The sequence below is a fragment of the Hypanus sabinus genome, chromosome 5, assembly GCF_030144855.1.
Source record: "Hypanus sabinus isolate sHypSab1 chromosome 5, sHypSab1.hap1, whole genome shotgun sequence".
Classification (NCBI taxonomy): Eukaryota; Metazoa; Chordata; class Chondrichthyes; order Myliobatiformes; family Dasyatidae; genus Hypanus; species Hypanus sabinus.
In genome coordinates, this window is record NC_082710.1 from 186,875,091 (window position 1) to 186,899,555 (window position 24,465).

A 24,465-nucleotide genomic window follows, 5' to 3' on the forward strand; every position below is an offset into this window, starting at 1 on the left:
CAGATCATTTATATAGACAACAAACAATAATGGTCCCAGCACAGATCCCTGAGGCACACCACTAGTCACAGGCCTACAGTCTGATAAGCAATCATCGACTACCACTCTCTGTCTTCTCCCACAGAGCCAATTTCGAATCCATTATGATCTCTCCATGGATACCTATTGTGTGAACCTTCTGAAATAACCTCCTATGTGGGACCTTGTCAAAGGCCTTAAGTCCATGTAGAAAACATCCACAGCCTTTCCTTTATCTACTTTATTGGTAACCTCATCGAAAAACTCTACAAGATTCATAAAACACGATGTACCACGCACAAAGCCATGCTGAATATCCTTAATCAGCCCTTGGTTGCCCAAATACATGTATATCCGATCTCTCAGAACAACTTCCAATAATTTACCTACTACTGATGTCAGGCTCACCAGCCTGTAATTTTCTGGTTTACTTTTGGAGCCTTTTTTAAATAATGGAACAACATGAGCTACCCTCCAATCCTTTGGCACCACACCCAATGGTCAGGACACTTCTTCTGCTTCTTCTTCTTCTGTTCTGATGAAGGATCTCGGCCCGAAACGTCGACAGCGCTTCTCCTTATAGATGCTGCCTGGTCTGCTGTATTCCACAGGCATTTTGTGTGTGTTGTTTACCACTTTGGATACTTTTGTGGGGGATGACCTGCCGGGAGAATGCCATGGCAACTGGGTGCAGAAGGGAAAGAGAGAGGAGAAGAGATCAGTAGTGATAGGGGAATTGATAGTGAGGGGAACAGATAGGATATTCTGTGGATGTGAACAGGACATCTCAAGTGCCATAGTCAGGGATGTCTCAGATCGCATCCACAACATTTTGGAGAGGGAGTGGGAGCAGCCAGATGTCTTGGTACGTATTGGTACCAATGACATAGGAAGGAAAACCAATGAGGTCATGTAAAGAAAATTTAGCAAGTAAGATTAGAAAGCTGAGAAGCAGGAGGTCCGGGGTAGTTATTTCTGGATAGCTGCCTGTGCCACATGCCAGTGAGTGTAGAAACGATGATTTGGGAAATAAAACTGTGGCTGAGAAGCTGGCGCGGGGATAGGGCTTTAGGTTCTTGGACTATTGACATCTCTTCTGGGTTTGGTATGACCTGTTCAAAAGTTACAGGTTGCACCTGAACCCGAGGGGGGCCAATATTCTTGCAGGCAGGTTTGTTAGAGCTGTTGGGGAAGGTTTAAAATAACTTGGCAGGGGGTGGAAACCAGAGAGAAGGGACTCAGGGTAGGACAGATGGTAAAACAGTAAAGATAGCATACAGTCAGATTGTTAGGAAAGGCAGGCAGGTGATGGGACTTAGTTGTAGGCAATAGGCTAAGTATCAAATCAATAGGGATGCAGAATCGAGTCTTGTAGTAATACAGAATTGAAACACCATTGTCCAAAACTAGAAGGCGTATCCATTAGTTTGGTAGAGAGTTTCAGGGTGCATGGTCAGAGATGACAATGGAATCATAATTGCAGTCAGTAACAGAGAGAATTAAACGAGAGTCAATAAAAAAAGTCAATTCTAGAATAAATATGATAAACATGGGAAAAGAATGAAAGCTCTTTTTCCTTTGGATGTAAGAACCTCCAAATTTCTAAAATTCCAAAATCAAGCAGAAAGGAATTAATAAAGGTAGCCGATTTATTCAGAAGTGTCTGATTAGACTTAGATATATCCATTGAAGGATTTAAACAGCAATTAAAATCTCCTCCCATTATCAACATATAATCATTTAAATTGGGAAGGGAAATGAATGTGTTTAAAAAATTCAGGATAGTCAATATTTGGAGCATAGACGTTAACAGTCACCATTTTTTTATTACAGAGTAGGCCAGTGATTAACAAAAATCTGCCATTCAGATCCGAAATTGTTTTATAACGAACAAATGAAATAGAAGAATCTATAAAAATAGAAACTCCTTTCAGTTTAGCTTGGGAATTTGAATGGTACTGCTGTTCCTTCCAAAACCTTAAAAAACACTGATTATCCTCTTTCCTCACATGAGTTTCTTGTGCAAAAACAATCTGGGTGTTCATTTTATGGAATACCTTGAAAAATTTTTTTCTGTTTAATTGGATGATTCAGACCATTTGTATTCTACGAAACAAAATTAATAACCTTATCCATCATAGTAAAACCAGCATTATGGTACATAAAGGGTTAACCAGAATACAAATTCATGAACTCGAAAGAGGGAAAAAGGTTCAAAGAGGAACCGGAAATTACAACATATCGGACATTTTAGTAGTTTCGAATTAGCCCAGGTGAAAAAATCTAATCTAAAAAGAAAGAGACCCCCTCCCCCACCCAAAAAGGCCCAGAGAAAGGTCAGAGATTGGCCAAGAGATAAGCTAAAGCTAATTCTACCCCCATCTCTCTTGATGGCAGCCCAAAAGATAAAAGTTGTTAAGAAATGATACCCATAGTACAAGAAATATACTACAAAAATTATCAAAAAAATAGCAAGAAAAAAAACCACTGCATTTTAGAAAAGGTTTAAATCATAGAACAGAGTACTAAGATACTAGTATTTCAGAAGAAAGAGAAAACAAGCACCAGTTCGTGTTATTAATCATTTCCATGCATAAACAATTGAAAATAACGCAGCAAGAAAATAAGGCCTTAATGGAAGAAGAAAGCAGAACGACATCTTAAAAATGTAAAAAAAAGAGAACGAACATATCTCTGTTCAAAAAAAAGAAATTGAACACCAAAACAGCTACTAAGTAATTTTTTTTTTTAATTTTTTAAAAAGCAGAATCCCAGAAGGGAACAGAAAAGTTAATCTAGATGTACTAAAGATACCTACAATACAAACCAAAAAAGAGAACCCACGCATAAACAATTGAAAATGATGCAGCAAAAAAATAAGGTCTTATAGGAAGAAAACAGAACGACAGCCTGAAATGTAAAAAAAGAGAACAAATGTATCTCCGTTCAAAAAAAATCAAACACTAAACCCTCTACTGAATAGTTTCAAAAAATAAAAAAAAGCAGAATCCCAAAAGGGAACAGAAAAGTTAATCTGTAAGTACTAAAAATACCTACAGTACAAACCAAGAAAGAGAACCCTCACATTCTAACTGACCCAATCGCTTAAAGATTTAAGTAAAAACTAGAAAAAAAACAACCCAAATTAGGCCATAGCAGAGGAAGTTTGCTGGTCAAAAACTTTTTGAGCTTCTTTTAATGTCTTGAAGAGAATTATCAGCGGGAAAGATTCTCAATCTGGTGGGAAGGAGCAGAGCTGGTTTGAGACCCATCCAAGAAAATTCCAACATCAGAGGCTTAAATGCCATTCGTTCCTTCAGAACTTTGGGGCTAAAATCTTCAACAAAGCAGAATTTAAAACCTTTAAATTCAAACATGCCTTTTCGCTGAGTGAAGCGAATCAAACGTTCCTTGATATGAACATAATGGAGACGAACAATTACTGGCTGTGGATGATCAGATTTTGGATGTAACAAGCGATGAACACAGTCAATTAATGGAGGGTTGTCAGGGACTTCTTTGCCAAACACGTTGAATAAAAATTCAGAGAAGAACTTGATAGCATCACCCTCCTCAACATCTTCAGGGAGCCCAATTATCTGTACTGTTCCAAAATTTTGTTCTAAAGTTGAAATCTTTTGGTCTCTTTGCCGAGCGCCTTCATCAAGTTCTCAAACTGTAGGTTGCTGCAGTTCAACTTCACATTTAAGTGATCTAAAATTATCCTCGACTGTCTTTAAAACTCCTATGAACATGGCAAATTTTTGAGTAAGTTTATCATCTACAAGTTTCCACATCGCTTCAAGAGTTAACAGAGACTGCTTAGATTGATTAGAATCACCATCTCTTTTTCCATTAGGATTTGAATCTTATCCCATTCTTTGCTTCTCATGATCTGGTATTCATTTCCAATGAATTAAAAACCCTAACCCTAACCCTAAGTCAAAAGTACAAAAATATATCTATAACATAAACCTTGGTGTAGGTATAAAAAAAAGAGTAAATGAGGGTAGCTTACAGGTAATAAAAGTAAAGGGAATAGAGCGAAGCCAAACAAAACCTCACTCCATGAGCACGACCAGGAGAAAGGACTTTGACTTTATGAATTTTATTAAGGAACAGATTGATTTTTTTCTTTCCAACAAACTCTATGGATGAAATTTCCAGCGAGGTTTTATGGGATGCTGTTAAAGCATACATTCGTGGTCAGATTCCCTCATATTCTGCTGGACTGAAAAAACAAATTAATAAAGAGGTTTGTATGTTGGTTGATAAAATTAAAGCAATTGACAAGATCTACTCTATTGCTCCTAGTAAGGAGCTTTAACACAGAAGGGTCAAATTTCAAATGGAGGATAGTTTATTTTTAACATTTCTAACCATATAACAATTACAGCACAGAAACAGGCCATCTCAGCCCTTCTAGTCTGTGCCTAACGCTTACTGTCACCTAGTCCCACCTACCTGCACTCAGCCCATATCCCTCCAGTCCTTTCCTGTCTATATACCTATCCAATTTTTTTAAATGACAAAATCAAACCTGCCTCTCCTACTGGAAGCTTCTTCCATACAACTACCACTCTCTGAGTAAAGAAGTTCCCCCTCCTGTAACTCCTAAATTTTGCCCCTTAACTCTCAACTCATGCCCTCTTGTTTGAATCTCCCCTACTCTCAATGGAAAAAGCCTATCCACGTCAACTCTATCTATACCCCTCATAATTTTAAATACCTCTATCAAGTCCTTCCTCAACCTCCAAAGAATAAAGACCTAACTTGTTCAACCTTTCTCTGTAACTTAGCAGCTGAAACCCGGGTAACATTCTAGTAAACCTCCTCTGTACACTCTCTATTTTGTTGACATCTTTCCTATAATTCGATGACCAGAACTGTACACAATACTCCAAATTTGGTCATACCAATGCTTGTACAATTTTAACATTACATCCCAAATCCTATACTCAATGCTCTGATTTAGAAAGGCCAGCATAGCAAAAGTTTTCTTCACCACCCTATCCACAAGAGAATCCACTTTCAGGGAACTATGCACCATTATTCCTAGATCACTCTGTTCTACTGCATTGCTCAATACCCTACCATTTACCATGTATGCCCTATTTTGATTTGTCCTACCAAAATGTAGCACCTCACACTTATCAGCATTAAACTCCATCTGCCATCGTTCAGCTCACTCTTCTAATTGGCCTAAATCTCTCTGCAAGCTTTGAAAACCACCTTCATTATCCACAACGCCACCTATCTTAGTATCATCTGCATACTTACTAATCCAATTTACCACCCATCATCCAGATCATTAATGTATATGACAAACAACACTGGACTCAGTACAGATCCCTGAGGCACACCACTAGTCACCGGCCTCCAACCTGACAAAAAGTTATCCACCACTACTCTCTGGCATCTCCCATCCAGCCACTGTTAAATCCATTTTACTACTTCAATATTAATACCTAACAATTGAACCTTCCTAACTAACCTTCCATGTGGAGCCTTGTCATAGGCTTTACTGAAGTCCATATAGACACCGTCCACTGCTTTACCCTCATCAATTTTCCTAGTAACATCTTCAAAAAATTCAATAAGTTCTGTCAAACAGGACCTCCATGAACAAATCCATGTTGACTGTTCCCTAATCAGACCCTGTCTATCCAGATAATTATACATACCATCTCTAAGAATACTTTCCATTAATTTACCAACCACTGACATCAAACTGACAGGACTATAATTGCTAGGTTTACTCTTAGAACCCTTTTTAAACAATGGAACCACATGAGCAATACGCCAATCCTCTGACACCATCTCCGTTTCTAATGACATTTGAAATGCTTATGTCAGAGCCCCTGCTATTTCTGCACTAACTTCCCTCAAGGTTGAAGGGAATATCCTTTCAGAACCCGGAGACTTATCGACTTTTATATTCATTAAAAGCACCAGTACTTCCCCTTCTTTTATCATCATAGTTTCCATAACTTCCCTACTTGTTTCCCTTACCATACACAATTCAATATCCTTCTCGTTAGTGAATACCAAAGAAAAGAAATTGTTCAAAATCTTCCCCATCTCTTTTGGCTCCACACATAGCTGTCCACTCTGATTCTCCAAGGGACCAATTTTATCCCTCAGTATCCTTGTAATATAACTGTAGAAACTCTTTGGATTTATTTTCACCTTATTTGCCAAAGGAAACTCATATCTTCTTTTAGCTTTTCTAATTTCTTTCTTAAGATTCTTTTTACATTCTTTATATTTCTTGAGCACCTCATTTACTCTATGCTGCCTATATTTATTGTAGATCTCCCTCTTTTTCTGAACAAAGTTTCCAATATCCCTTGAAAACCATGGCTCTCTCTAACTTTTAACCTTTCCTTTCAACCTAACAGGAACATAAAGATTCTGTACCCTCAAAATTTCACCTTTAAATGACCTCCATTTCTCTATTACATCCTTCCCATAAAACAAATTGTCCCAATCCACTCCTTCTATCTCCTTTCGCAATCCCCTGGGTCCAGTCCTATCCTTCTCCGTAATTATATTGAAACTAATGGCACTGTGTTCACAGGACCCAAAGTGCTCCCCAACACATACCTCCATCACCTGACCTATCTCATTCCCTAACAGGAGATCCAACACTACCCCTTCTCTAGTTGGTACATCTATGTATTGCTGTAAAAAACTACCCTGCACACATTTTACAAACTCCAAACCATCCAGCCCTTTTACAGAATGGGCTTCCCAGTCTATGTGTGGAAAATTAAAATCTCCCACAATCACAACCCTGTGCTTACTGCAAATATCTTCTATCTCCTTACAAATTTGCTGCTCCAATTCTCGCTTCCCATTAGGTGGTCTATAATACACCCCTATAAGTGTTACTACACCTTTCCCATTCCTCAATTCCACCCAAATAGTCTCCCCAGATGAGCCCTCTAATCTACCCTGCGAAAGCACCGCTGTAATATTTTCTCGGACAAGCAATGCAACATCTCCCTCTCTTGCCCCTCTTATTCTATCACACCTGAAACAACAAAATCCAGGAATATTTAGTTGCCAATCATACCCCTCCTGCAACCATGTTTCACTAATAGCTACAACATCATATTTCCAGGTATCAATTCATGCTCTAAGCTCATCCACCTTTCTTACAATGCTCCTTGCATTAAAATAGATGCATTTAAGAAACTCTCCACCTCTTACTCTGTTTATCCCTAATGGTACAAACAACTTTATCATCTTTTTCTTTCTTCTCCCCTACATCTTCGGTCTGAGCGCTTTCCTTCTCCTTCACCTGCCTATCCTCCCTCACACACTGTCTACTACCTTTCTCTATTTGTGAACTAATTTCCTCTCTGCTAGTCTCTTCAATTTGATTCCCACCCCCCTAACCATTCTAGTTTAAAGTCTCCCCATTAGCCATCGCAAATCTCCCCGGCAGGATATTGGTCTCCACAGGATTCAAGTGCAACCCGTCTATTTTGTACGGGTTACACCTGCCCCAAAAGAGGTCCCAATGATCCAGAAACTTGAATCCCTGCCCCCTGCTGCAATTGCCTGTGCCACGCATTTATCTTCCACCTCATTCCATTCCTACTCTCACTGTCGCGTGACACAGGCAGTAATCCTGAGATCACTACCTTTGCGGTCCTTCTTCTCAACCCCCTTCCTAACGCCCTATATTCTCCTTTCAGGACCTCTTCCCCTTTCCTACCTATGTCATTGGCACCCATATGTACCACGACCTCTGGCTCCTCACCCTCCTGCTTTAGGATATCTTGAACGTGATCAGGAACATCCTGAACCCTGGCACCAGGGAGGGAAACTACCATCTGGGTCTCCTGACTGCATTCACAAAATCACCTATCTGACCCCCTAACTATTGAGTCCCCTATTACTACTGCTTTTGTCTTCTTTCCCTACCCTTCTGAGCTACAGGGCTGGACTCTGTGCCAGAGGTACGGTCACTGTTGCTTCCCCCAGGTAGCCTGTTCCCCCCCCCCCCCAACAGTACTCAAACAGGTGTACTTATTGTCAAGGGGTACAGCCACTGGGGTACTCTCTAGTACCTGACTCTTACCCTTCCCCCTCCTAACTGTGACCCACTTGTCTGCCTCCCATGGCTCCGGTGCAACCACCTACCTGTAACTCCTTTCTATCAACTCCTCACTCTCCCTGACCAGATGAAGGTCATCGAGCTGCAGCTCCAGTTCCCTGACACGGTCGCTTAGGAGCTGCAGCTCGGCATCCCTGGCACAGGCTAAGAGACTCCAGGACCTCCCAAATCTGACACCGAGAACAACAAGCTGCCTTCACACTCATAATTTTGACCCATTTCTACAGTGGATTGTAAACTAATAGCAATAGTATAGATTAAAGGCTTTATGAACAAATGATAAAAGAGAGGGGTAATCTGTCCCATTGATATCTTTTGTATTTGTATTATCAACACCCCCATTGATGAACAATACTCTGCAAGGACTGCTGACAAGGATAATGATTATTTTTTCATTTGACACTGAAATGGCACAGATTGGAAATGATCCGCATGGTTTGATGCAGATGTTTACTTGCCAGTTTTTCAAACTGCTTGCACGAAATTGAATGGAATAAGCAGATGATGGTATATTTTATTCCTCTTAATCAATTGTCTTGCAGATGTACGTATCAATGCAATGGACCATGCGATGCGGTTTGTCCGTCCCGTGGGTTCCAATGTTGTATTACCCGGATTTAAACCTGTGAATCTAGAATCAATTCAGTGGCGCTTTCTCAACTACAAAACAAAGAAAACAGTCATCCAATATTCACACTTTAAGTTCATGATGAATCCATTTTACAGACACCGAGCAGAGTTTAATGTGACATCTGGCGCATTGCTTCTCAGGGATTTGCAACTGAAAGACAGTGGAATTTATGAAGTAATTTTAAACCCAAAAGCAAACAAAACACTTATGAAGGGGGATGAGATTTCAAGCATTCATCTGGATGTCCAAGGTAAATTTAGTGGAGTTAACATTAAATGTCTATAATATTGTTAAGAAGGCATATAGTGTGTTGGCCTTCATCAGTCATGGGATTGAGTTCAAGAACCAAGAGGTGAAGTTACAGCTATATAAGACCTTAGTTAGACTCCACTTGGAGTACTGTGTTCGGTTCTGGTCACCTCGTTACAGGATGCTATAGGAAGAAGTAGGGAGTTGTCAGAAGTAAGTTTTTCAAACAAAGAGTGGTGGGTGCATGGAATGCACTGCCAGCGAAGGTGGTAGTGTAGATATAATGGGGTCTTTTTAGAGACTTTTAGGTAGGTACATGGAGCTTAGAAAAATAGAGGGCTATGTGGTGGGGAAATTCTAGGCAGTTTCTCAGGTAGGTTATATGGTCAGCACAACATTGTGAGCCAAATGGCCTGTAATGTGCTGTAGATTTTCTAAGTTGTGTAAGATTAGTCATGTCTAACCAAACTTTCAAGGAAGTTACTAGGAAAGTTGATGAAGGTAAAGTAGGAGATGTTATCTGCACAGACTTCAATAAGGCATTTGACAAGGTCCCACACGGGCGGTTGAGTTGCCAAGAAGATTGAATTATTCAGCAATCAAGATGAGGTAGTAAACTGGGTTGGACATTGGCTTTGTCGGAAAAACTTGAGTTTGGTCATGGAGGGTTACCTCTGTGACTGGATGCCTGTGACTCGTGAAGTGCTGCAGGAATCAAAGCTGGGTCTGTTGTTGTTTGTTGTCTATATTGACAAGCTGGATAGAATATGGTAAACTGGATCAGCAAATTTGCAGATAGCACAGAGATTGAGGGCTTACTGGACAGTGAAGAAGGCTCTCATGGCTTGCAGTGGGGTCTGGACCAGCTGAAAAAATGGGCTGAAAAATGGCAGATAGAATTTAATGCAAACAAATGTGAGGTGTTGCACTTTGGTAGGATCAACCAGGGTAGGTCTTACACAGTGAATGGTAGGGCATTGAGGTGTGTGGTATGTTATGTATCCCGTAACTGGATAACTTACCAGCAAAGATAGACAGGTCTGTTGAAGTCTGTTGTCACTATTTTCAAATGTTTTTATTTATAAAGGGACACAAAAGTAGGGTTAATACATACATTCAGATAGTGCACACCGTCAACATTCAATCTAAAGCGCGGGTATAGTAATAATCATCATTAAGAAGTGAGCTCTGCTGGTGTCTAGGGGTTAATAGATTGTCCGTTGGAAATATAAAAGTCACTCTGAAAGTCTGCGGGCCTCAGCCCTTTGAAAATCGCTGGGTTTTGCGTGGGGCGACCGAGAGAGAGAGATTGGGGGAGAAGAGAAAGAACTTGCCAAGTCTTGATGAATCTTCCGTGAAATCGGGGGAGTGTTGGTTTCCTCTCCCCGATGTTACTTAAAAGCGGTTTTCTGATTCCAGCCACAAATTCCAATCCCGGAATCTAACGCACGTGGCTTCCTTCAGAATGGCTTCCCGCTGCTGCGGGATCACTTTCTCGTGTCTTCTGGGTGCGTCTAAGGGGCTGTCCCCCTGAGACTCTCCTTTATACTTCCTCACGGGGTCGCAGGTGTCAATCAGGTCGGGATGATGCAATCTCTCTCTCAACCAGCCCACCTTGCCCGAGGACTTTTCACATGGTCTCCATGAGACAATAGTTGCTGGCATCTTATTCTGTATCCCTGGTGGGACGTGTAATTTTTCACATTTCTCTCTCTCTCACTTCCTGGGTCTACTGACCCCCCCCCCCTCAACGGGTGCTTTTGTGATTCTCACAAAGGAGGGGGCTGGGATCATAACACCTCCCCTCTTAAAAAGACGTTTTACCAGCGGTTAAAACGGAGTGGTCCACAGTCTTACAGGGGTTTTGGATCTAACACAATACACAAGTTTTTCTTTTCACAAAATACTACCGTTATACATTCAAGTCAGTATCTAAATAGTTAACGATTAGTGTCCCTTTCTCTCATATCTTAACATTGCGAACCGTACTTCAGACTTCAATTCAATAACAACCTATTTAATTTTTTTTTTCTAAGCAACAAAACTAAGGAGGTGTGACCTTAGCTTAGGTGCATTTACAAAAGTTTACGCGAATACTAAACGTTTTAGTCGTTTAAAGGGCTGTCTTTATTATTCACAGGCTTTGGCGCAAACCTGTTCAACCTGCCTGGCTGTCTAACAATGGCATCTCCATTAACCGTCGCCTCTTTTCCGGCGAGCCCCCCCCCCGTGTGGAACTTGAGTAGTTTTGCGTGGTGAACTCCCGCCCGCCCCGCTCATCGGGGTTATTTTAGCAACACCATGCCCCAGACTTAGACCATTTCCACCCAACTCTTTGATTTTACCCAGGTGGCTGGCCCTTTTATCAGTCCCCTTCAGGCTATTGGTGTTTGATTCGAACTCTTCCCTCAAGTAGCCTGTCGAAGGCAGCCTTTTCACACCCCATCCTGGCGTAACAATAGAGTGGGGGGCCCCGCTATCCCCCGGCTCACTCTGTGAGCGATCTGCCAGGTTTAAGATTTCTTCCTTCGATTTGGAAACTACAGGCTTTTCGTTTCCTTCGCCAACAATCCTCACCCCCCCCCCCCCCCATTCTTAAATTCTGCATTAACTTTGAACACTCCTTCAAGTACAGACGCTGGGGAACTCACACTTTCCCCGGTTACCAAGGTTAACCCTTTTCCCACTGAACCGAGTCCATCTGACCCACAAGGACCGCCGCCCCGTTCCACTGGGTCAGATACCTCAGACTTCTTCTGAGCTCCGTTACTAGGTTCAGCCCCTCGGGCATCCCCATCTCGGACACACTCAAACGGGACATTGGCCTCTTCCAGGCTTTCAACACCCGTACCCTTTTCAAATTCTAACCTCCCCCGATCCTCCCAGTTACTCTCTGGGCAGCTCCCACCCGGGGAAGGCGCAACCCTGCGAGCTGAAACAACCTCCTCGGCCTTTTCAGCAGACTCCTTCGAGGCAAGGGTATCCTTTCCATCTAGGACTACCCTCCTCTCGTTATCGGTAACACCTTTAGAACTCTCAAGTTCTTCAAACAATTCTGCCAAACCAGACAGATCATCCATGTCCAACTCTGGACCTTTCAACAGCTTTATCTGTTTCTCATCTTTATCTCCTACCTTTAGGACCTTTCTCTTCGCTAAAGGCAGATCTATCTCCTCTCCCTTACCCCCTTTCACTTTACTACTCTTCATCTTACCACCCTCTAAACCTGCATGGCACAGGGTCGGCAAAGACGTCTCGGCCAAATCAAAACTGGCCAGATTTAAACTGCTCTCGTTCACAGCTCCCTCTCTCGACAGGCTGCGAGTGACCGCGCCGGCGAGATGGTCCTTGGGCGCTAGGGACGGGGCCACCGTACTTGCCGGTCGCCAGGTCGGCAGCATTGCTGACCAAACCTTACCCCCTGCTAAGTCGTTTCCCAGCAGGATGTCCACATCAGCTCTCGGGAATTCTGAGGGCACCCCTATTTCAACTGATCCATACACCAGCTCACAATCCAGAATGACCTTATATAAGGGCACCATTTCTATCCGTTTATTTATTCCTTCCACCTTTACCATGCCCGTTTCCCGACCAAATTCTAGTACCTTACGGCTAACCAGGGATAATTCAGAGCCCGTATCCCTCCAGATTCGTACGGAAACTGGTGTGTTTCCCTCCGTCACAGACACGGTTCCGTGTGACAGACAACTCCCAGAGCCCTCTCGTACTCTGTCTACCCTCGGCTCTCTGGTCGATTTACTGATTACCACGGCACACCCGATAGGGACTGTGGCTTTCCCTCTTCCTATCTCCTTCCTCGGAGCAAAGCATCGAGATGCAATGTGCCCCTCCTTTCCACAATTAAAACAGGTCAAACCCGGAGCCCTCTGGCCGTCTTGCTTTTCCCCCTCAACCTTACCGCTAGCTCCCGGTGGGACCTCTGCCTCACTCGTCGGACTTTCTCGATCGTTCCCACGGTCTGTCTGGGGACCTTTATTCGAGGGAGTCTTTGTCTTGTGGGTTAGGGCATATTCGTCCGCCAACCTGGCAAATTCTGAAATGGACATCCGGCTTCTCATTCAAATACACCCGGATCTCCTCCGGAACACAACTTTTGAATTGCTCAATCAAAAATAACTCCTGAGACGCCCATAATCCTCGCCCACTCTTTCCGTGGTGCACCAACGGTCCAAGAGCACCCCCTTCTCATGGGCTAGCTCGGTATACGTTTGATTCCACCCTTTCCTTAAATTTCTAAACTTTTGTCTATAGGCCTCAGGTACCAATTCGTAGGTCCGGAGAATTACCTTTTTTACCTCATCATAATTCTCCGCTACTCCCCCCTCCTCCAGGGACAAGGCCGCATATGCTCATTGGGCCTTCCCCTTTAACACATTTTGTAACAACGCCACCCACTGCTCTTTTGGCCACTTCTGATTTACTGCCACCTTTTCAAAAAGCAAGAAATAACTATCGACATCTGTCTCCTTGAACGGGGGCACCAATCTCAACTCCCTACTCCGCTCAACTCCGCTCTGCTTGGTCTCAATTTCCCGGTCATGTTGCCTCTGTTTCTCTTTCTCGGCCCGTTCCTTCTCTTTCTCGGCCCGTTCCCTCTCTTTCTCTTCTGCTTCTAGCTTTAGGTTAATTTCATGCTGCCTTTGCCTTTTTCTCTCTCTCTCTCTCTCGCTTTTCCCTCTCTCTCTCTCTCAGCCACTTCCAGCTCTTTTAACTTAATTTCATGTTCCAACTTCAATTTCTCCACCTCTAACTGAACCGTCCCACTTGATGGTATCTCTTCAGGGATATCTCCCAATACCTCAGCTTCAAACACCTTCTTCCCAATGTAATACTGGGTTATGGCCCTTCGTACCTCCCACTTTTTCATGGACGACCTCACTTCTGTGAGGTTCAACCCCTTAGCCAAATTTAACAAGTCTGATTTGGTGGCCGCCTCTAGCGCCCCCACCGTCGGGTTTTCCATAAATTCCCCCACGTCCATCTTTGCTGTTTTCCCGTCTGGCTCGGATTCGCGTAACCAGATTCAAGTTTTTTTTTGATTTACAAGCCCGATTCACTGGCTTCCCAATTTGGTGTCAAATCCCGGACGAGAAACCCAATTGTTAGGTATCCCGTGTGGTGAACTATGTGCCTGTCGGGACACGCCCCTGCTGACTGCTCCTGTGGCTCCTCCCACAGGCCCCTGTATAAAGGAGACCTGCGGCCTGAAGATCGGCCTCAGTCTCCAGGACCTTGTATGATAGACACTCACTCCTGGTTCCTTCTTCCAGTCAATAAAAGCCGATATCTCGCCTACGTCTCAGTGTGAGTTATTGATGGTGCATCATCCCGTAACTGGATAACTTACCAGCAAAGATAGACAGGTCTGTTGAAGTCTGTTGTCACTATTTTCAAACGTTTTTATTTATAAAGGGACACAAAAGTAGGGTTAATACATACATTCAGATAGTGCACACCGTCAACATTCAATCTAAAGCGCGGGTATAGTAATAATCATCATTAAGTGAGCTCTGCTGGTGTCTAGGGGTTAATAGATTGTCCGTTGGAAATATAAAAGTCACTCTGAAAGTCTGCGGGCCTCAGCCCTTTGAAAATCGCTGGGTTTTGTGTGGGGCGACCGAGAGAGAGAGATTGGAGGAGAAGAGAAAGAACTTGCCGAGTCTTGATGAATCTTCCGTGAAATCGGGGGAGCATTGGTTTCCTCTCCCCGATGTTCGTTAAAAGTGGTTTTCTGATTCCAGCCACAAATTCCAATCCCGGAATCTAACGCACGTGGCTTCCTTCAGAATGGCATCCCGCTGCTGCGGGATCACTTTCTCGTGTCTTCTGGGTGCGTCTAAGGGGCTGTCCCCCTGAGACTCTCCTTTATACTTCCTCACGGGGTCGCAGGTGTCAATCAGGTCGGGATGATGCAATCTCTCTCTCAACCAGCCCACCTTGCCCGAGGACTTTTCACGTGGTCTCCATGAGACAATAGTTGCTGGCATCTTATTCTGTATCCCTGGTGGGACGTGCAATTTTTCACATTTCTCTCTCTCTCACTTCCTGGGTCTACTGACACCCCCCCCCCCCCAACGGGTCCTCTTGCGATTCTCACAAAGGAGGGGGCTGGGATCATAACAGGTAGAACAAAAGGATCTGGGAATTCAGGTCCTATATTTGTTGAAAGTGGCATGACAGATCGATAAGGTCATAGAGAAAGCCTTTGGCATATTGGTCTTCATAAATCAAAGTACTGAATTCAGGAGATGGGATGTTATGTTGAAGTTGGATAAGACATTACTGAGGCCTAATTTGGAGTATTATTTGCAGTTTTGGTCACCTACCTAAGGAAGGATGTAAATAAGGTTGAAAGAGTACAGATGGAATTTAAAAGGATGTTGCTGGGTCTGGAAGACCTGAGTTATAAGGAAAAATTGAATAGGTTAGGACTTTATTCCTTATGAGGGGTATTAATAGGGTAAATTCAATCAGGCTTTTTCCACTAAGGTTGTGTGGGACTTGTCATTTTACACCTTACAAAACTTTGGTTAGACCTCATCTTCAGTATTCTGTGTGGTTTTGAATACAGGAAGGATATGGAGGCTTTGGAGAGTGTGCTAAGGAAGCAATTGCAAGTCAAGACCAATGCAGCTCTTTGGGGGTTAGCAGGACTGACCATATGTGTGGTCTCCTCATCTTGTAATTTCTGATCGACCTTAATCATTTTATTATTTTCCATACTTTATTGTCTTCTTGTAGCCGATAGAACTAAGAGGGATGTGCTTCATACTATTGTATCTGCTAAGCACTGAAATCCAAATTTGACTTAATACTCTTGGATGCTTTAGTGCTTTTATTCAAGTTGAAGAATTCTGTTTTGTTAGTGATTTATAGGATGTACTGCAAATTCAGTCTCAAAAGCTTTATAATTTCTTTTGCAACAGATCTACTGCCAACCCCACTGATAATTCAGGTTCCTGCATTTATCGTAGATCGGGTTCAACTCAACTGCTTTGCCAAAGGTAGTAAGAAAAGTGGCACCATTTGGCTAAAAGATAACACAGAAATAGTGAAGGATATACATCACAGGCTAGAATATGATGGCAGTATATTGTTTATTGACGATATCAAAATCACAGATTGCGGCTTGTATTCCTGCACAGTGATGAATGAGGTCAGCAAAAGCAGCAACACACACTTCCTCTCTATTGACGGTAGGACTTCATAGCCTGATAAATTCATGTAATTATATTCTAATTGAAGTGGTTAAGCATTCACAGTCTGTTATAAGGTGTGCAGTACACTATTGTGTTGACAGATAATAAAATGTCTTGCAATATTTTTAATAGAAGTCAATAACATCACAACTGAAGAACAAAGGGCTTGTGTAAATTGAACACTATCAATGGATTCTTGATCTTGTAGCGAGATGCCACTTACTTTCGTAGAATTAAGCGGTGATATATGTACCATGTAAGACCAATTCAAAACATAAGACCATACAATGTAGGAGCAGAATTAAGCCCTTCAGCCAATCAAGTCTACTTCACTATTTCATCATGGCTGATCCCAGATCCTATTCAACCCTATACACCTGCCCTCTCAAGATATCCCTTAAATTTCTGCTTTAAATATACCCATGGACTTGGCCTTCACCACAGTCCGTGGCAGAGCATTCCACAGATTCACCGTTCATTGGCTAAAAAAATTCTTCCTTTCTTCTGTTCTAAAAGGTCAGCCCTCAATTTTGAGTCTGTGTCCTCTAGTTCTGGATAGCCCTACTGGAGAAGATATCCTCTCCACATCCACTTATCTAGCCCATTCAAAATTCAGTAGGTTTCAATAAGATTCTCCCTGCATTCTTCTAAATTCCAGTAAGTACAGGCCCAAGCTGCAAGTGCTTCTCATATGTTACTGCCTTCATTCCAGAAATCATCCTCATGGACTTCCTCTGCACTCTCCAGTGATAATACATTCTTTCTGAGGTAAGGGGCCCAAACTGTTGACAAATGCGGCCTGACTACTGTCTTATAAAGGCTCAGAATTATTTCCTTTCTTCTATTTTCTATTTCCCTTGAAATAAGTGCCAACATTGCATTTGCCGCCTTTACCACAGACTCAACCTGTGAATTAACCTTCTGGGAGTATTGAATGAGGATTCTTAAGTCCCTTACACCTCTGATCTTTGATATTTCTCCCCATTTAGATAATAGTTCGCACTATTGTTCCTTTTACCAAAATGCATTATTATACATTTAACAAAACTATATTCCATCTATCACATTTTTGCGCAGTCTTCCAATTTGTCTAAGATAGTGTCACGGCTGCAGAAAAGTTGGACGATATGGAGGGAATCTCTACGGACTCTCTGTGGGTGGAAGTTAGGAACAATAAGGAGTCAATAACTCTACTGGGTATTTTTTATAGGCCGCCCTGCAGTAGCAGGAGGAGCATATAGGGAAACAGATCTTGGAAAGGTGTAATAATACCAGAGTTGTCGTGGTGGGAGATTTTAATTTCCCAAATATCGATTGGCATCTCCCTAGAGCAAGAGGTTTAGATGGGGTGGAGTTTGTTAGGTGTGTTCAGGAAGGTTTCTTGACACAAAATGTAGATAAACCTACAAGAGGAGAGGCTGTACTTGATTTGGTATTGGGAAATTTAACCATATAACAATTACTGCACGGAAACAGACCATCTCGGCTCTTCTAGTCCATGCTGAACCCTTACTCTCACCTAGTCCTACCGACCTGCACTCAGCCCGTAACCCTCCATTCCTTTCCTGTCCATATACCTATCCAATTTTACTTTAAATGACAATACCGAACCTGCCTCTACCTCTTCTACTGGAAACTCGTTCCACACAGCTACCTCTCTGAGTAAAGAAGTTCCCCCTCATGTTACTCCTAAACTTTTGCCCCCTTTGAATCTCCCCTACTCTCAATGGAAAAAAGCCTGTCCATGCCAACTCTATCTATCCCCCTCATAATTTTAAATAATTCTATCAAGTCCCCCCCCAACCTTCTACACTCCAAAAAATAAAGACCTAACTTGTTCAACCTTTCTCTGTAACTTGGGTGCTGAAACCCAGATAACATTCTAGTAAATCTCCTCAGTACTTTCTCTATTTTGTTGACATCTTTCCTATAATTTGGTGACCAGAACTGTACACCATACTCCAAATTTGGCCTTACCAATGCCTTGCACAATTTTAACATTACATCCCAAATCCTTTACTCAATGCTCTGATTTATAAAGGCCAGCATACCAAAAGCTTTCTTCACCACACTATCCACATGAGATTCCACCTTCAGGGAACTATGCACCATTATTCCTAGATCAATCTGTTCTACTGCATTCCTCAATGCCCTACCATATACCATGTATGTCCTATTTGGATTATTCCTCCCAAAATGTAGCACCTCACACTTATCAGCATTAAACTCCATCTGCCATCTTTCAGCCCACTCTTCTAACTGGCCTAAATCTCTCTGTTAGCTTTAAAAATCTACTTCATTATCCACAACATCACCTATCTTAGTATCATCTGCTAATTACTAATCCAATTTACCACCCCATCATCTAGATCATTAATGTATATGACGAACAATATTGGACCCAGTACAGATCCCTGAGGCACACCACTAGTCACTGGCCTCCAACCTGACAAACAGTTATCCACCACTACACTCTGGCATTTCCCATCCAGCCACTGTTGAATCCATTTTATTACTTCAATATTAATACCTAACGATTGAACCTCCCTAACTAACCTTCTGTGTGGAACATTGTCAAAGCCCTTACTGAGGTCCATATAGACAACATCTACTGCTTTACCGTCATCAACTTTCCTAGTAACCCCTTCAAAAAATTCAATAAGATTTATCAAACATGAATGACCTTCCACTCACAAATCCATGTTGACTGTTCCTAATCAGACACTGTCTATCCAGATAATTATACATACCATCTCTAAGAATACTTTCCATTAATTTATCCACCACTGGTGTCAAACTTTCAGGCCTATAATTGCTAGGTTTACTCTTAGAAAACTTTTTAAACAATGGAACCACATGAGCAATACGCCAATCATCCGGCACCATCCCCATTTCTAATGACGTTTGAAATATTTCTGTCAGAGTCCCTGCTATTTCGACATTAACTTCCCTCAAGATCCTAGGGAATATCCTGTCAGGTTCTGGAGACTTATCCACTTTTATATTCTTTAAAAGTCCCAGTATTTCCTCTTCTTTAATCATCATAGTTTCCATAACTACCCTACTTGTTTCCCTTATCTTACACAATTCAGTATCTTTCTCCTTAGTGAATACCGAAGAAAAGAAATGGTTCAAAATCTCCCCCATCTCTTTTGGCTCCACACATAACTGTCCACTCTGACTCTTTAAGAGACCAATTTTATCCCTCACTATCCTTTTGCTAGTAATATAACTGTAGAAACCCTTTGGATTTATTTTCACCTTACTTGCCAAAGCAACCTCATATCTTTCAGCTTTTCTAATTTCTTTCCTCTTTTTCACATTCTGTATATTTCTCGAGCACCTCATTTACTCTGTGCTGCCTATATTTATTGTAGATCTCTGTTTCTGAACCAAGTTTCCAATATCCCTTGAAAACCATGGCTCTCTCAAACTTTTAACCTTTCCTTTCAACCTAACAGGAACATAAAGATTCTGAACCCTCAAAATTTCACCTTTAAATGATCTCCATTTCTCTATCACATCCTTCCCATAAAACAGATTGTCCCAATCCACTCCTAAATCCTTTCGCATCTCTTCGAAGTTAGCCTTTCTCCAATCAAAAATCACAACCCTGGGTCCAGACCTACCCTTCTTCATAATTATATTGAAACTAATGGCATTGTGATCACTGGACCCGAAGTGCTCCCCAACACATTCCTCCCATCACCTGACCTATCTCATTCTCTAACAGAAGAGTTTGGTACCTCTATGTATTGCTGCAAAAAAACTATCCTGCATACATTTTACAAATTACAAACCATCCAACCCTTTTACAGAATGGGCTTCCCAGTCTATGTGTGGAAAATTAAAATCTCCCACAATCACAACCTTCTGCTTACTACAAATATCTGCTATCTCCTTACAAATTTGCTCCTCCAATTCTCGCTCCCCTTTAGGTGGTCTATAATACACCCCTATAAGTGTTACTACACCTTTTCCATTCCTCAATTTTACCCAAATTGCCTCCCTAGATGAGCCCTCTAACTATCCTGTCAGAGCACCGCTGTAATACTTTCTTTGACAAGCAATGCAACACCTCCCCTCTTGTCCCTCTGATTCTATCACACCTGAAGCAATGAAATCCAGGTATATTTAGTTGCCAATCACACGCCTCCTGCAACCATGTTTCAATAATAGCTGCAACATCATATTTCCACATTATCAATCCAGTGAACCTGGTCAGGTGTCAGGTCTCTCAGTGGGAGAGCATTTTGGAGATAATAATCATAATTCTATCTCCCTTACAATAGCATTGGAGAGAGATCGGAATAGACAAGTTAGAAAAGCATTTAATTGGAGTAAAAGGAATTATGGGGCTATCAGGCCAGAAATTGGAAGCATAAATTGGAAAGCAATGTTCTCAGGGAAAAGTATGGAAGGAATGTGGCCAATTTTCAGGAGATATTTGTGTGGAGTTCTGCATACGTTTGTTCCAATGAGACAGGGAAGTTATGGTAGGCTACAGGAACTTTGGTGTACCAAGTCTGTAATAAATCTAGTCAAGAAGGAAAGAAAAGCTGACAAAAAGTTCAAAGAGCTAGGTAATGATGGAGATCTAGATTATAAGGCTAATAGGAAGGAGTTTAAGAAGGAAATTGGGAGAGCCAGAAGGGGCCATGAGAAGGCCTTGGTGGGCAGGATTAAGGAGAACCCCAAGGCATTCTACATGTATGTGAAGAGGTAGAATACGACCTGTCAAGTGTGCCTTTGGGAAAGTATGTATGGAACCGGAGGAAATAACAGAGGTACTTAACGAATACTATACTCAGTATTCACTATTGAAAAAGATCTTGGTGATTGTAGTGATGACTTCCAGCAGACTGAAAAGTTTGAGTATGTAGATATTAAGAAAGAGGATGTGCTGGAGCTTTTGGAAAGCATCAAGTTGGATAAGTCGCCGGGACCGGATGAGATGTACCCCATCTGTGGGAGGCAAGGGAGGAGATTGCTGAGCCTCTGGCAATGATCTTTGCATCATCAATTAGGACGGGAAAGGTTCCAGAGGATTGGAGGGTTGCGGATGTTGTTCCTTAATTCAAGAAAGGGTGTAGAGATAGCGCAGGAAATTATAGGCCAGCGAGTCTTACCTCAGTGGTTGGTAAGTTGATGGAGAAGATCCTGACAGGCAGGATTTATGAACATTTGGAGAAGTACAATATGATTAGGAATAGTCAACATGGCTTTGTCAAGGCCAGGTCGTGCCTTACGAGCCTGGTTGAATTTTTTGAAGATGTGAGTAAACACATTGATGAAGGAAGAGCAGTAGATGTCGTGTATATAGATTTCAGCAAGGCATTTGATGAGGTACCCCATGCAAGGCTTATTGAGAAAGTAAGGAGGCATTGGATTCAAGAGGACACTGCTTTGTGGATGCAGAAGTGCCCACAGGAGGCAAAGAGTGGTTGTAGACAGGTCATATTCTGCATGGAGTTCAGTCACCAGTCAGTCTGGGACCCTTACTCTTCGTAATTTTTATAAATGACCTGGATGAGGAAGTGGAGGGATGGGTTAGTAAGTTTGCTGATGACACAAAGGTTGCAGGTGTTGTGGATAGTGTGGAGGGCTGTCAGAGGTTACAGCGGGACATTGATAGGAGGTAAAACTGGCCTGATAAGTGGCAGATGAAGTTCAACCCAGATAAGTGTGAAGTGGTTCATTTTGGTAGGTCAAATATGATGACAGAATATAGTATTAATGGTAAGAGTCTTGGCAGTTTGGAGGATCAGAGGGATCTTGGGTTCCGAGTCCATAGGATGCTCAAAGCAGCTGCGCAGGTTGACTCTGTGGTTAAGAAGGCTTACAGTGTATTGGCCTTCATCAATGATGGAATTGAATTTCGGAGCCGAGAGGTAATGTTGCATCTATTGGACCCCGGTCAAAGCCCACTTGGAGTGCTGTGCTCAGTTCTGGTCGCCTCACTACAGGAAAGATGTCAAAGCCATAGAAAGGGTGTAAGAAGAGATTTACAAGGATGTTTCCTGGATTGGGGAGCATGCCTAATGAGAATAGGTTGAGTGAATTCGGCCTTTTCTCCTTGGAGCGGGGGAAGATGAGAGGTGAACTGATAGAGGTGTACAAGATGATGAGAGTCATTGATGGTGTGGATAGTCAGAGGCTTTTTCCCAGGGCTGAAATGGTTGTCACAAGAGGACACAGTGTTAAGGTGCTGAGGAGTAGGTACAGAGGACATGTCAGGGGTAAGCTTTTTACTCAGAGTGGTGAGTGCGTGGAATGGGCTCCCGGCAACGGTGGTGGAGGCAGATACGATAGGGTCTTTTATGAGACTTTTGGATAGGTACATGGAGTTTAGAAGGGCTATAGGTAAACCTAGTAATTTCTAAGGTAGGGACATCTTTGGCACAACTTTGTGGGCCAAAGGTCAATAGACAAAAGATAGTAGGTGCAGGAGTAGGCCATTTGGCCCTTCTAGCCAGCACCGCCATTCACTGTGATCATGGCTGATCATACACAATCAGTACCCCATTCCTGCCCTCTCCCCATATCCCTTGACCCTGCTATCTATAAGAGCTCTATCGAACTCCCTCTTGAAAGCATCCAGAGACTTGGCCTCCACTGCTTTCTGGGGCAGAGCATTCCACCACTCTCTGGGTGAAAAAGTTTTTCCACATCTCTTTTCTAAATGGCCCACCCCTTATTCTTAAACTGTGGCCTCTAGTTCTGGACTCACCCATCAGTGGGAACATGCTTCCTGCCTCCAGCATTTCCAATCCCTTAATAATCTTATATATGTTTCAATCAGATCCCCTCTCATCCTTCTAAATTCCAGTGTATACAAGCCCAGTCGCTCCAATCTTTCAGCATATGACAGTCCCGCCATTCTGGGAATTAACCTTGTGAACCTACGCTGCACTCCCTCAATAGCAAGAATGTCCCTCCTCAAATTTGGAGACTAAAACTGCACACAATACTCCAGGTGGGGTCTCACCAGGGCCCTGTACAGCTGCAGAAGGACCTCTTTACTCCTATACTCAATTCCTCTTGTTATAAAGGCCAGCATGCCATTATTGTGGTCCTGTGTTGTGCTGTAGGTTCTCTACATTACTATGTTTCTAACTTCCCATGATTCAGGATATTTACAAGGACAAGTGTGTAAAAAGGGCCCATAGGATCAGTGGGGACCCAAGCCATCCCAACCATTATCTATTCCAGCTGCTACTTTTCGGGAAGCGGTACTGCAGCATGAAAGCTAGGACCAACAGGCCCTGGGACAGCTTCTTCCACCAGGCCCTCAGACTGATGAACTCATGCTGACTTCAGTGTACTCAGTATTACGTCGACTGTTGTTTTTATTATAAATTACTATGTTGCACATTGCACATTTAGATGGAGATGTAACATAGAGATTTTTACTTCTCGTGTATGTGAAGGATGAAAGAAATAATGTCAATTCAGTTCAATTCCTCATCTTACCATAGAACCATAGAACATTACAGCACAGAAACAGGCCTTTTGGCCCTTTTTGGCTGTGTCGAACCATTTTTCCGCCTAGACCCACTGACCTGCACCTGGGCCAAATCCCTCCAAACCCCTCTCATCCATGCACCTGTCCAAGTTTTTCTTAAATGTCAAATGTGAGCCCGCATTCACCACTTCATCTGACAGCTCATTCCACACTCCCACCACTGTCTGCATGAAGAAGCCCCCGCTAATGTTCCCTTTACTTTTCCCCCTTCACCCTTAACCCATGACCTCTGGTTTTTTCCTTCCCTGGCCTCAGTGAAAAAAGTCTGCTTGCATCCACTCTATCTATACCCATCATAATTTTATACACCTCTATCAAATCACCCCTCATTCTTCTACACTCCAGGGAATAAAGTCCTAACCTATTCAACCTTTCTCTGTAACTCAGTTTCTCAAGTCCTGGCAACATCCTTGTAAACCTTGTCTGCACTCGTTCAACCTTATTAATATATTCCTGTAATTAGGTGACCAAAACTGCATACCATTCTCCAAATTCGGTCTCACCAATGTCTTATACAACCTCACCATTACATTCCAATTCTTATACTCAGTACTTTGATTTATAAAGGCCAGTGTACCAAAAGCTCTCTTTACAACCCTATCTACTTGTGACACCACTTTTAGGGAATTATGTATCTGTACTCCCAGATCATTCTGTTCGAATGCACTCCACAGTGTCCTACCATTTACCTTGT

At 42.5% G+C, this 24,465-nt stretch overlaps 1 protein-coding gene and 1 long non-coding RNA gene across 2 annotated transcripts in view; one reads left to right on the top strand and one right to left on the bottom strand.

Annotated features, from left to right (window-relative positions):
- The window catches only part of LOC132394743 (uncharacterized), an 887,546-nt gene that overhangs the window by 602,377 nt on the left and 260,704 nt on the right, over positions 1-24,465 (bottom strand). The gene's annotated exons all lie outside the window — the stretch shown is intronic.
- LOC132394741 (uncharacterized) overlaps positions 1-24,465 on the top strand; it is a 178,338-nt gene that overhangs the window by 36,324 nt on the left and 117,549 nt on the right. The window contains exon 4 of the mRNA XM_059971154.1: positions 8,689-9,027. Coding sequence (XP_059827137.1) covers positions 8,689-9,027 — 339 coding nt within the window. The remainder of the gene's footprint in view (positions 1-8,688; positions 9,028-24,465) is intronic.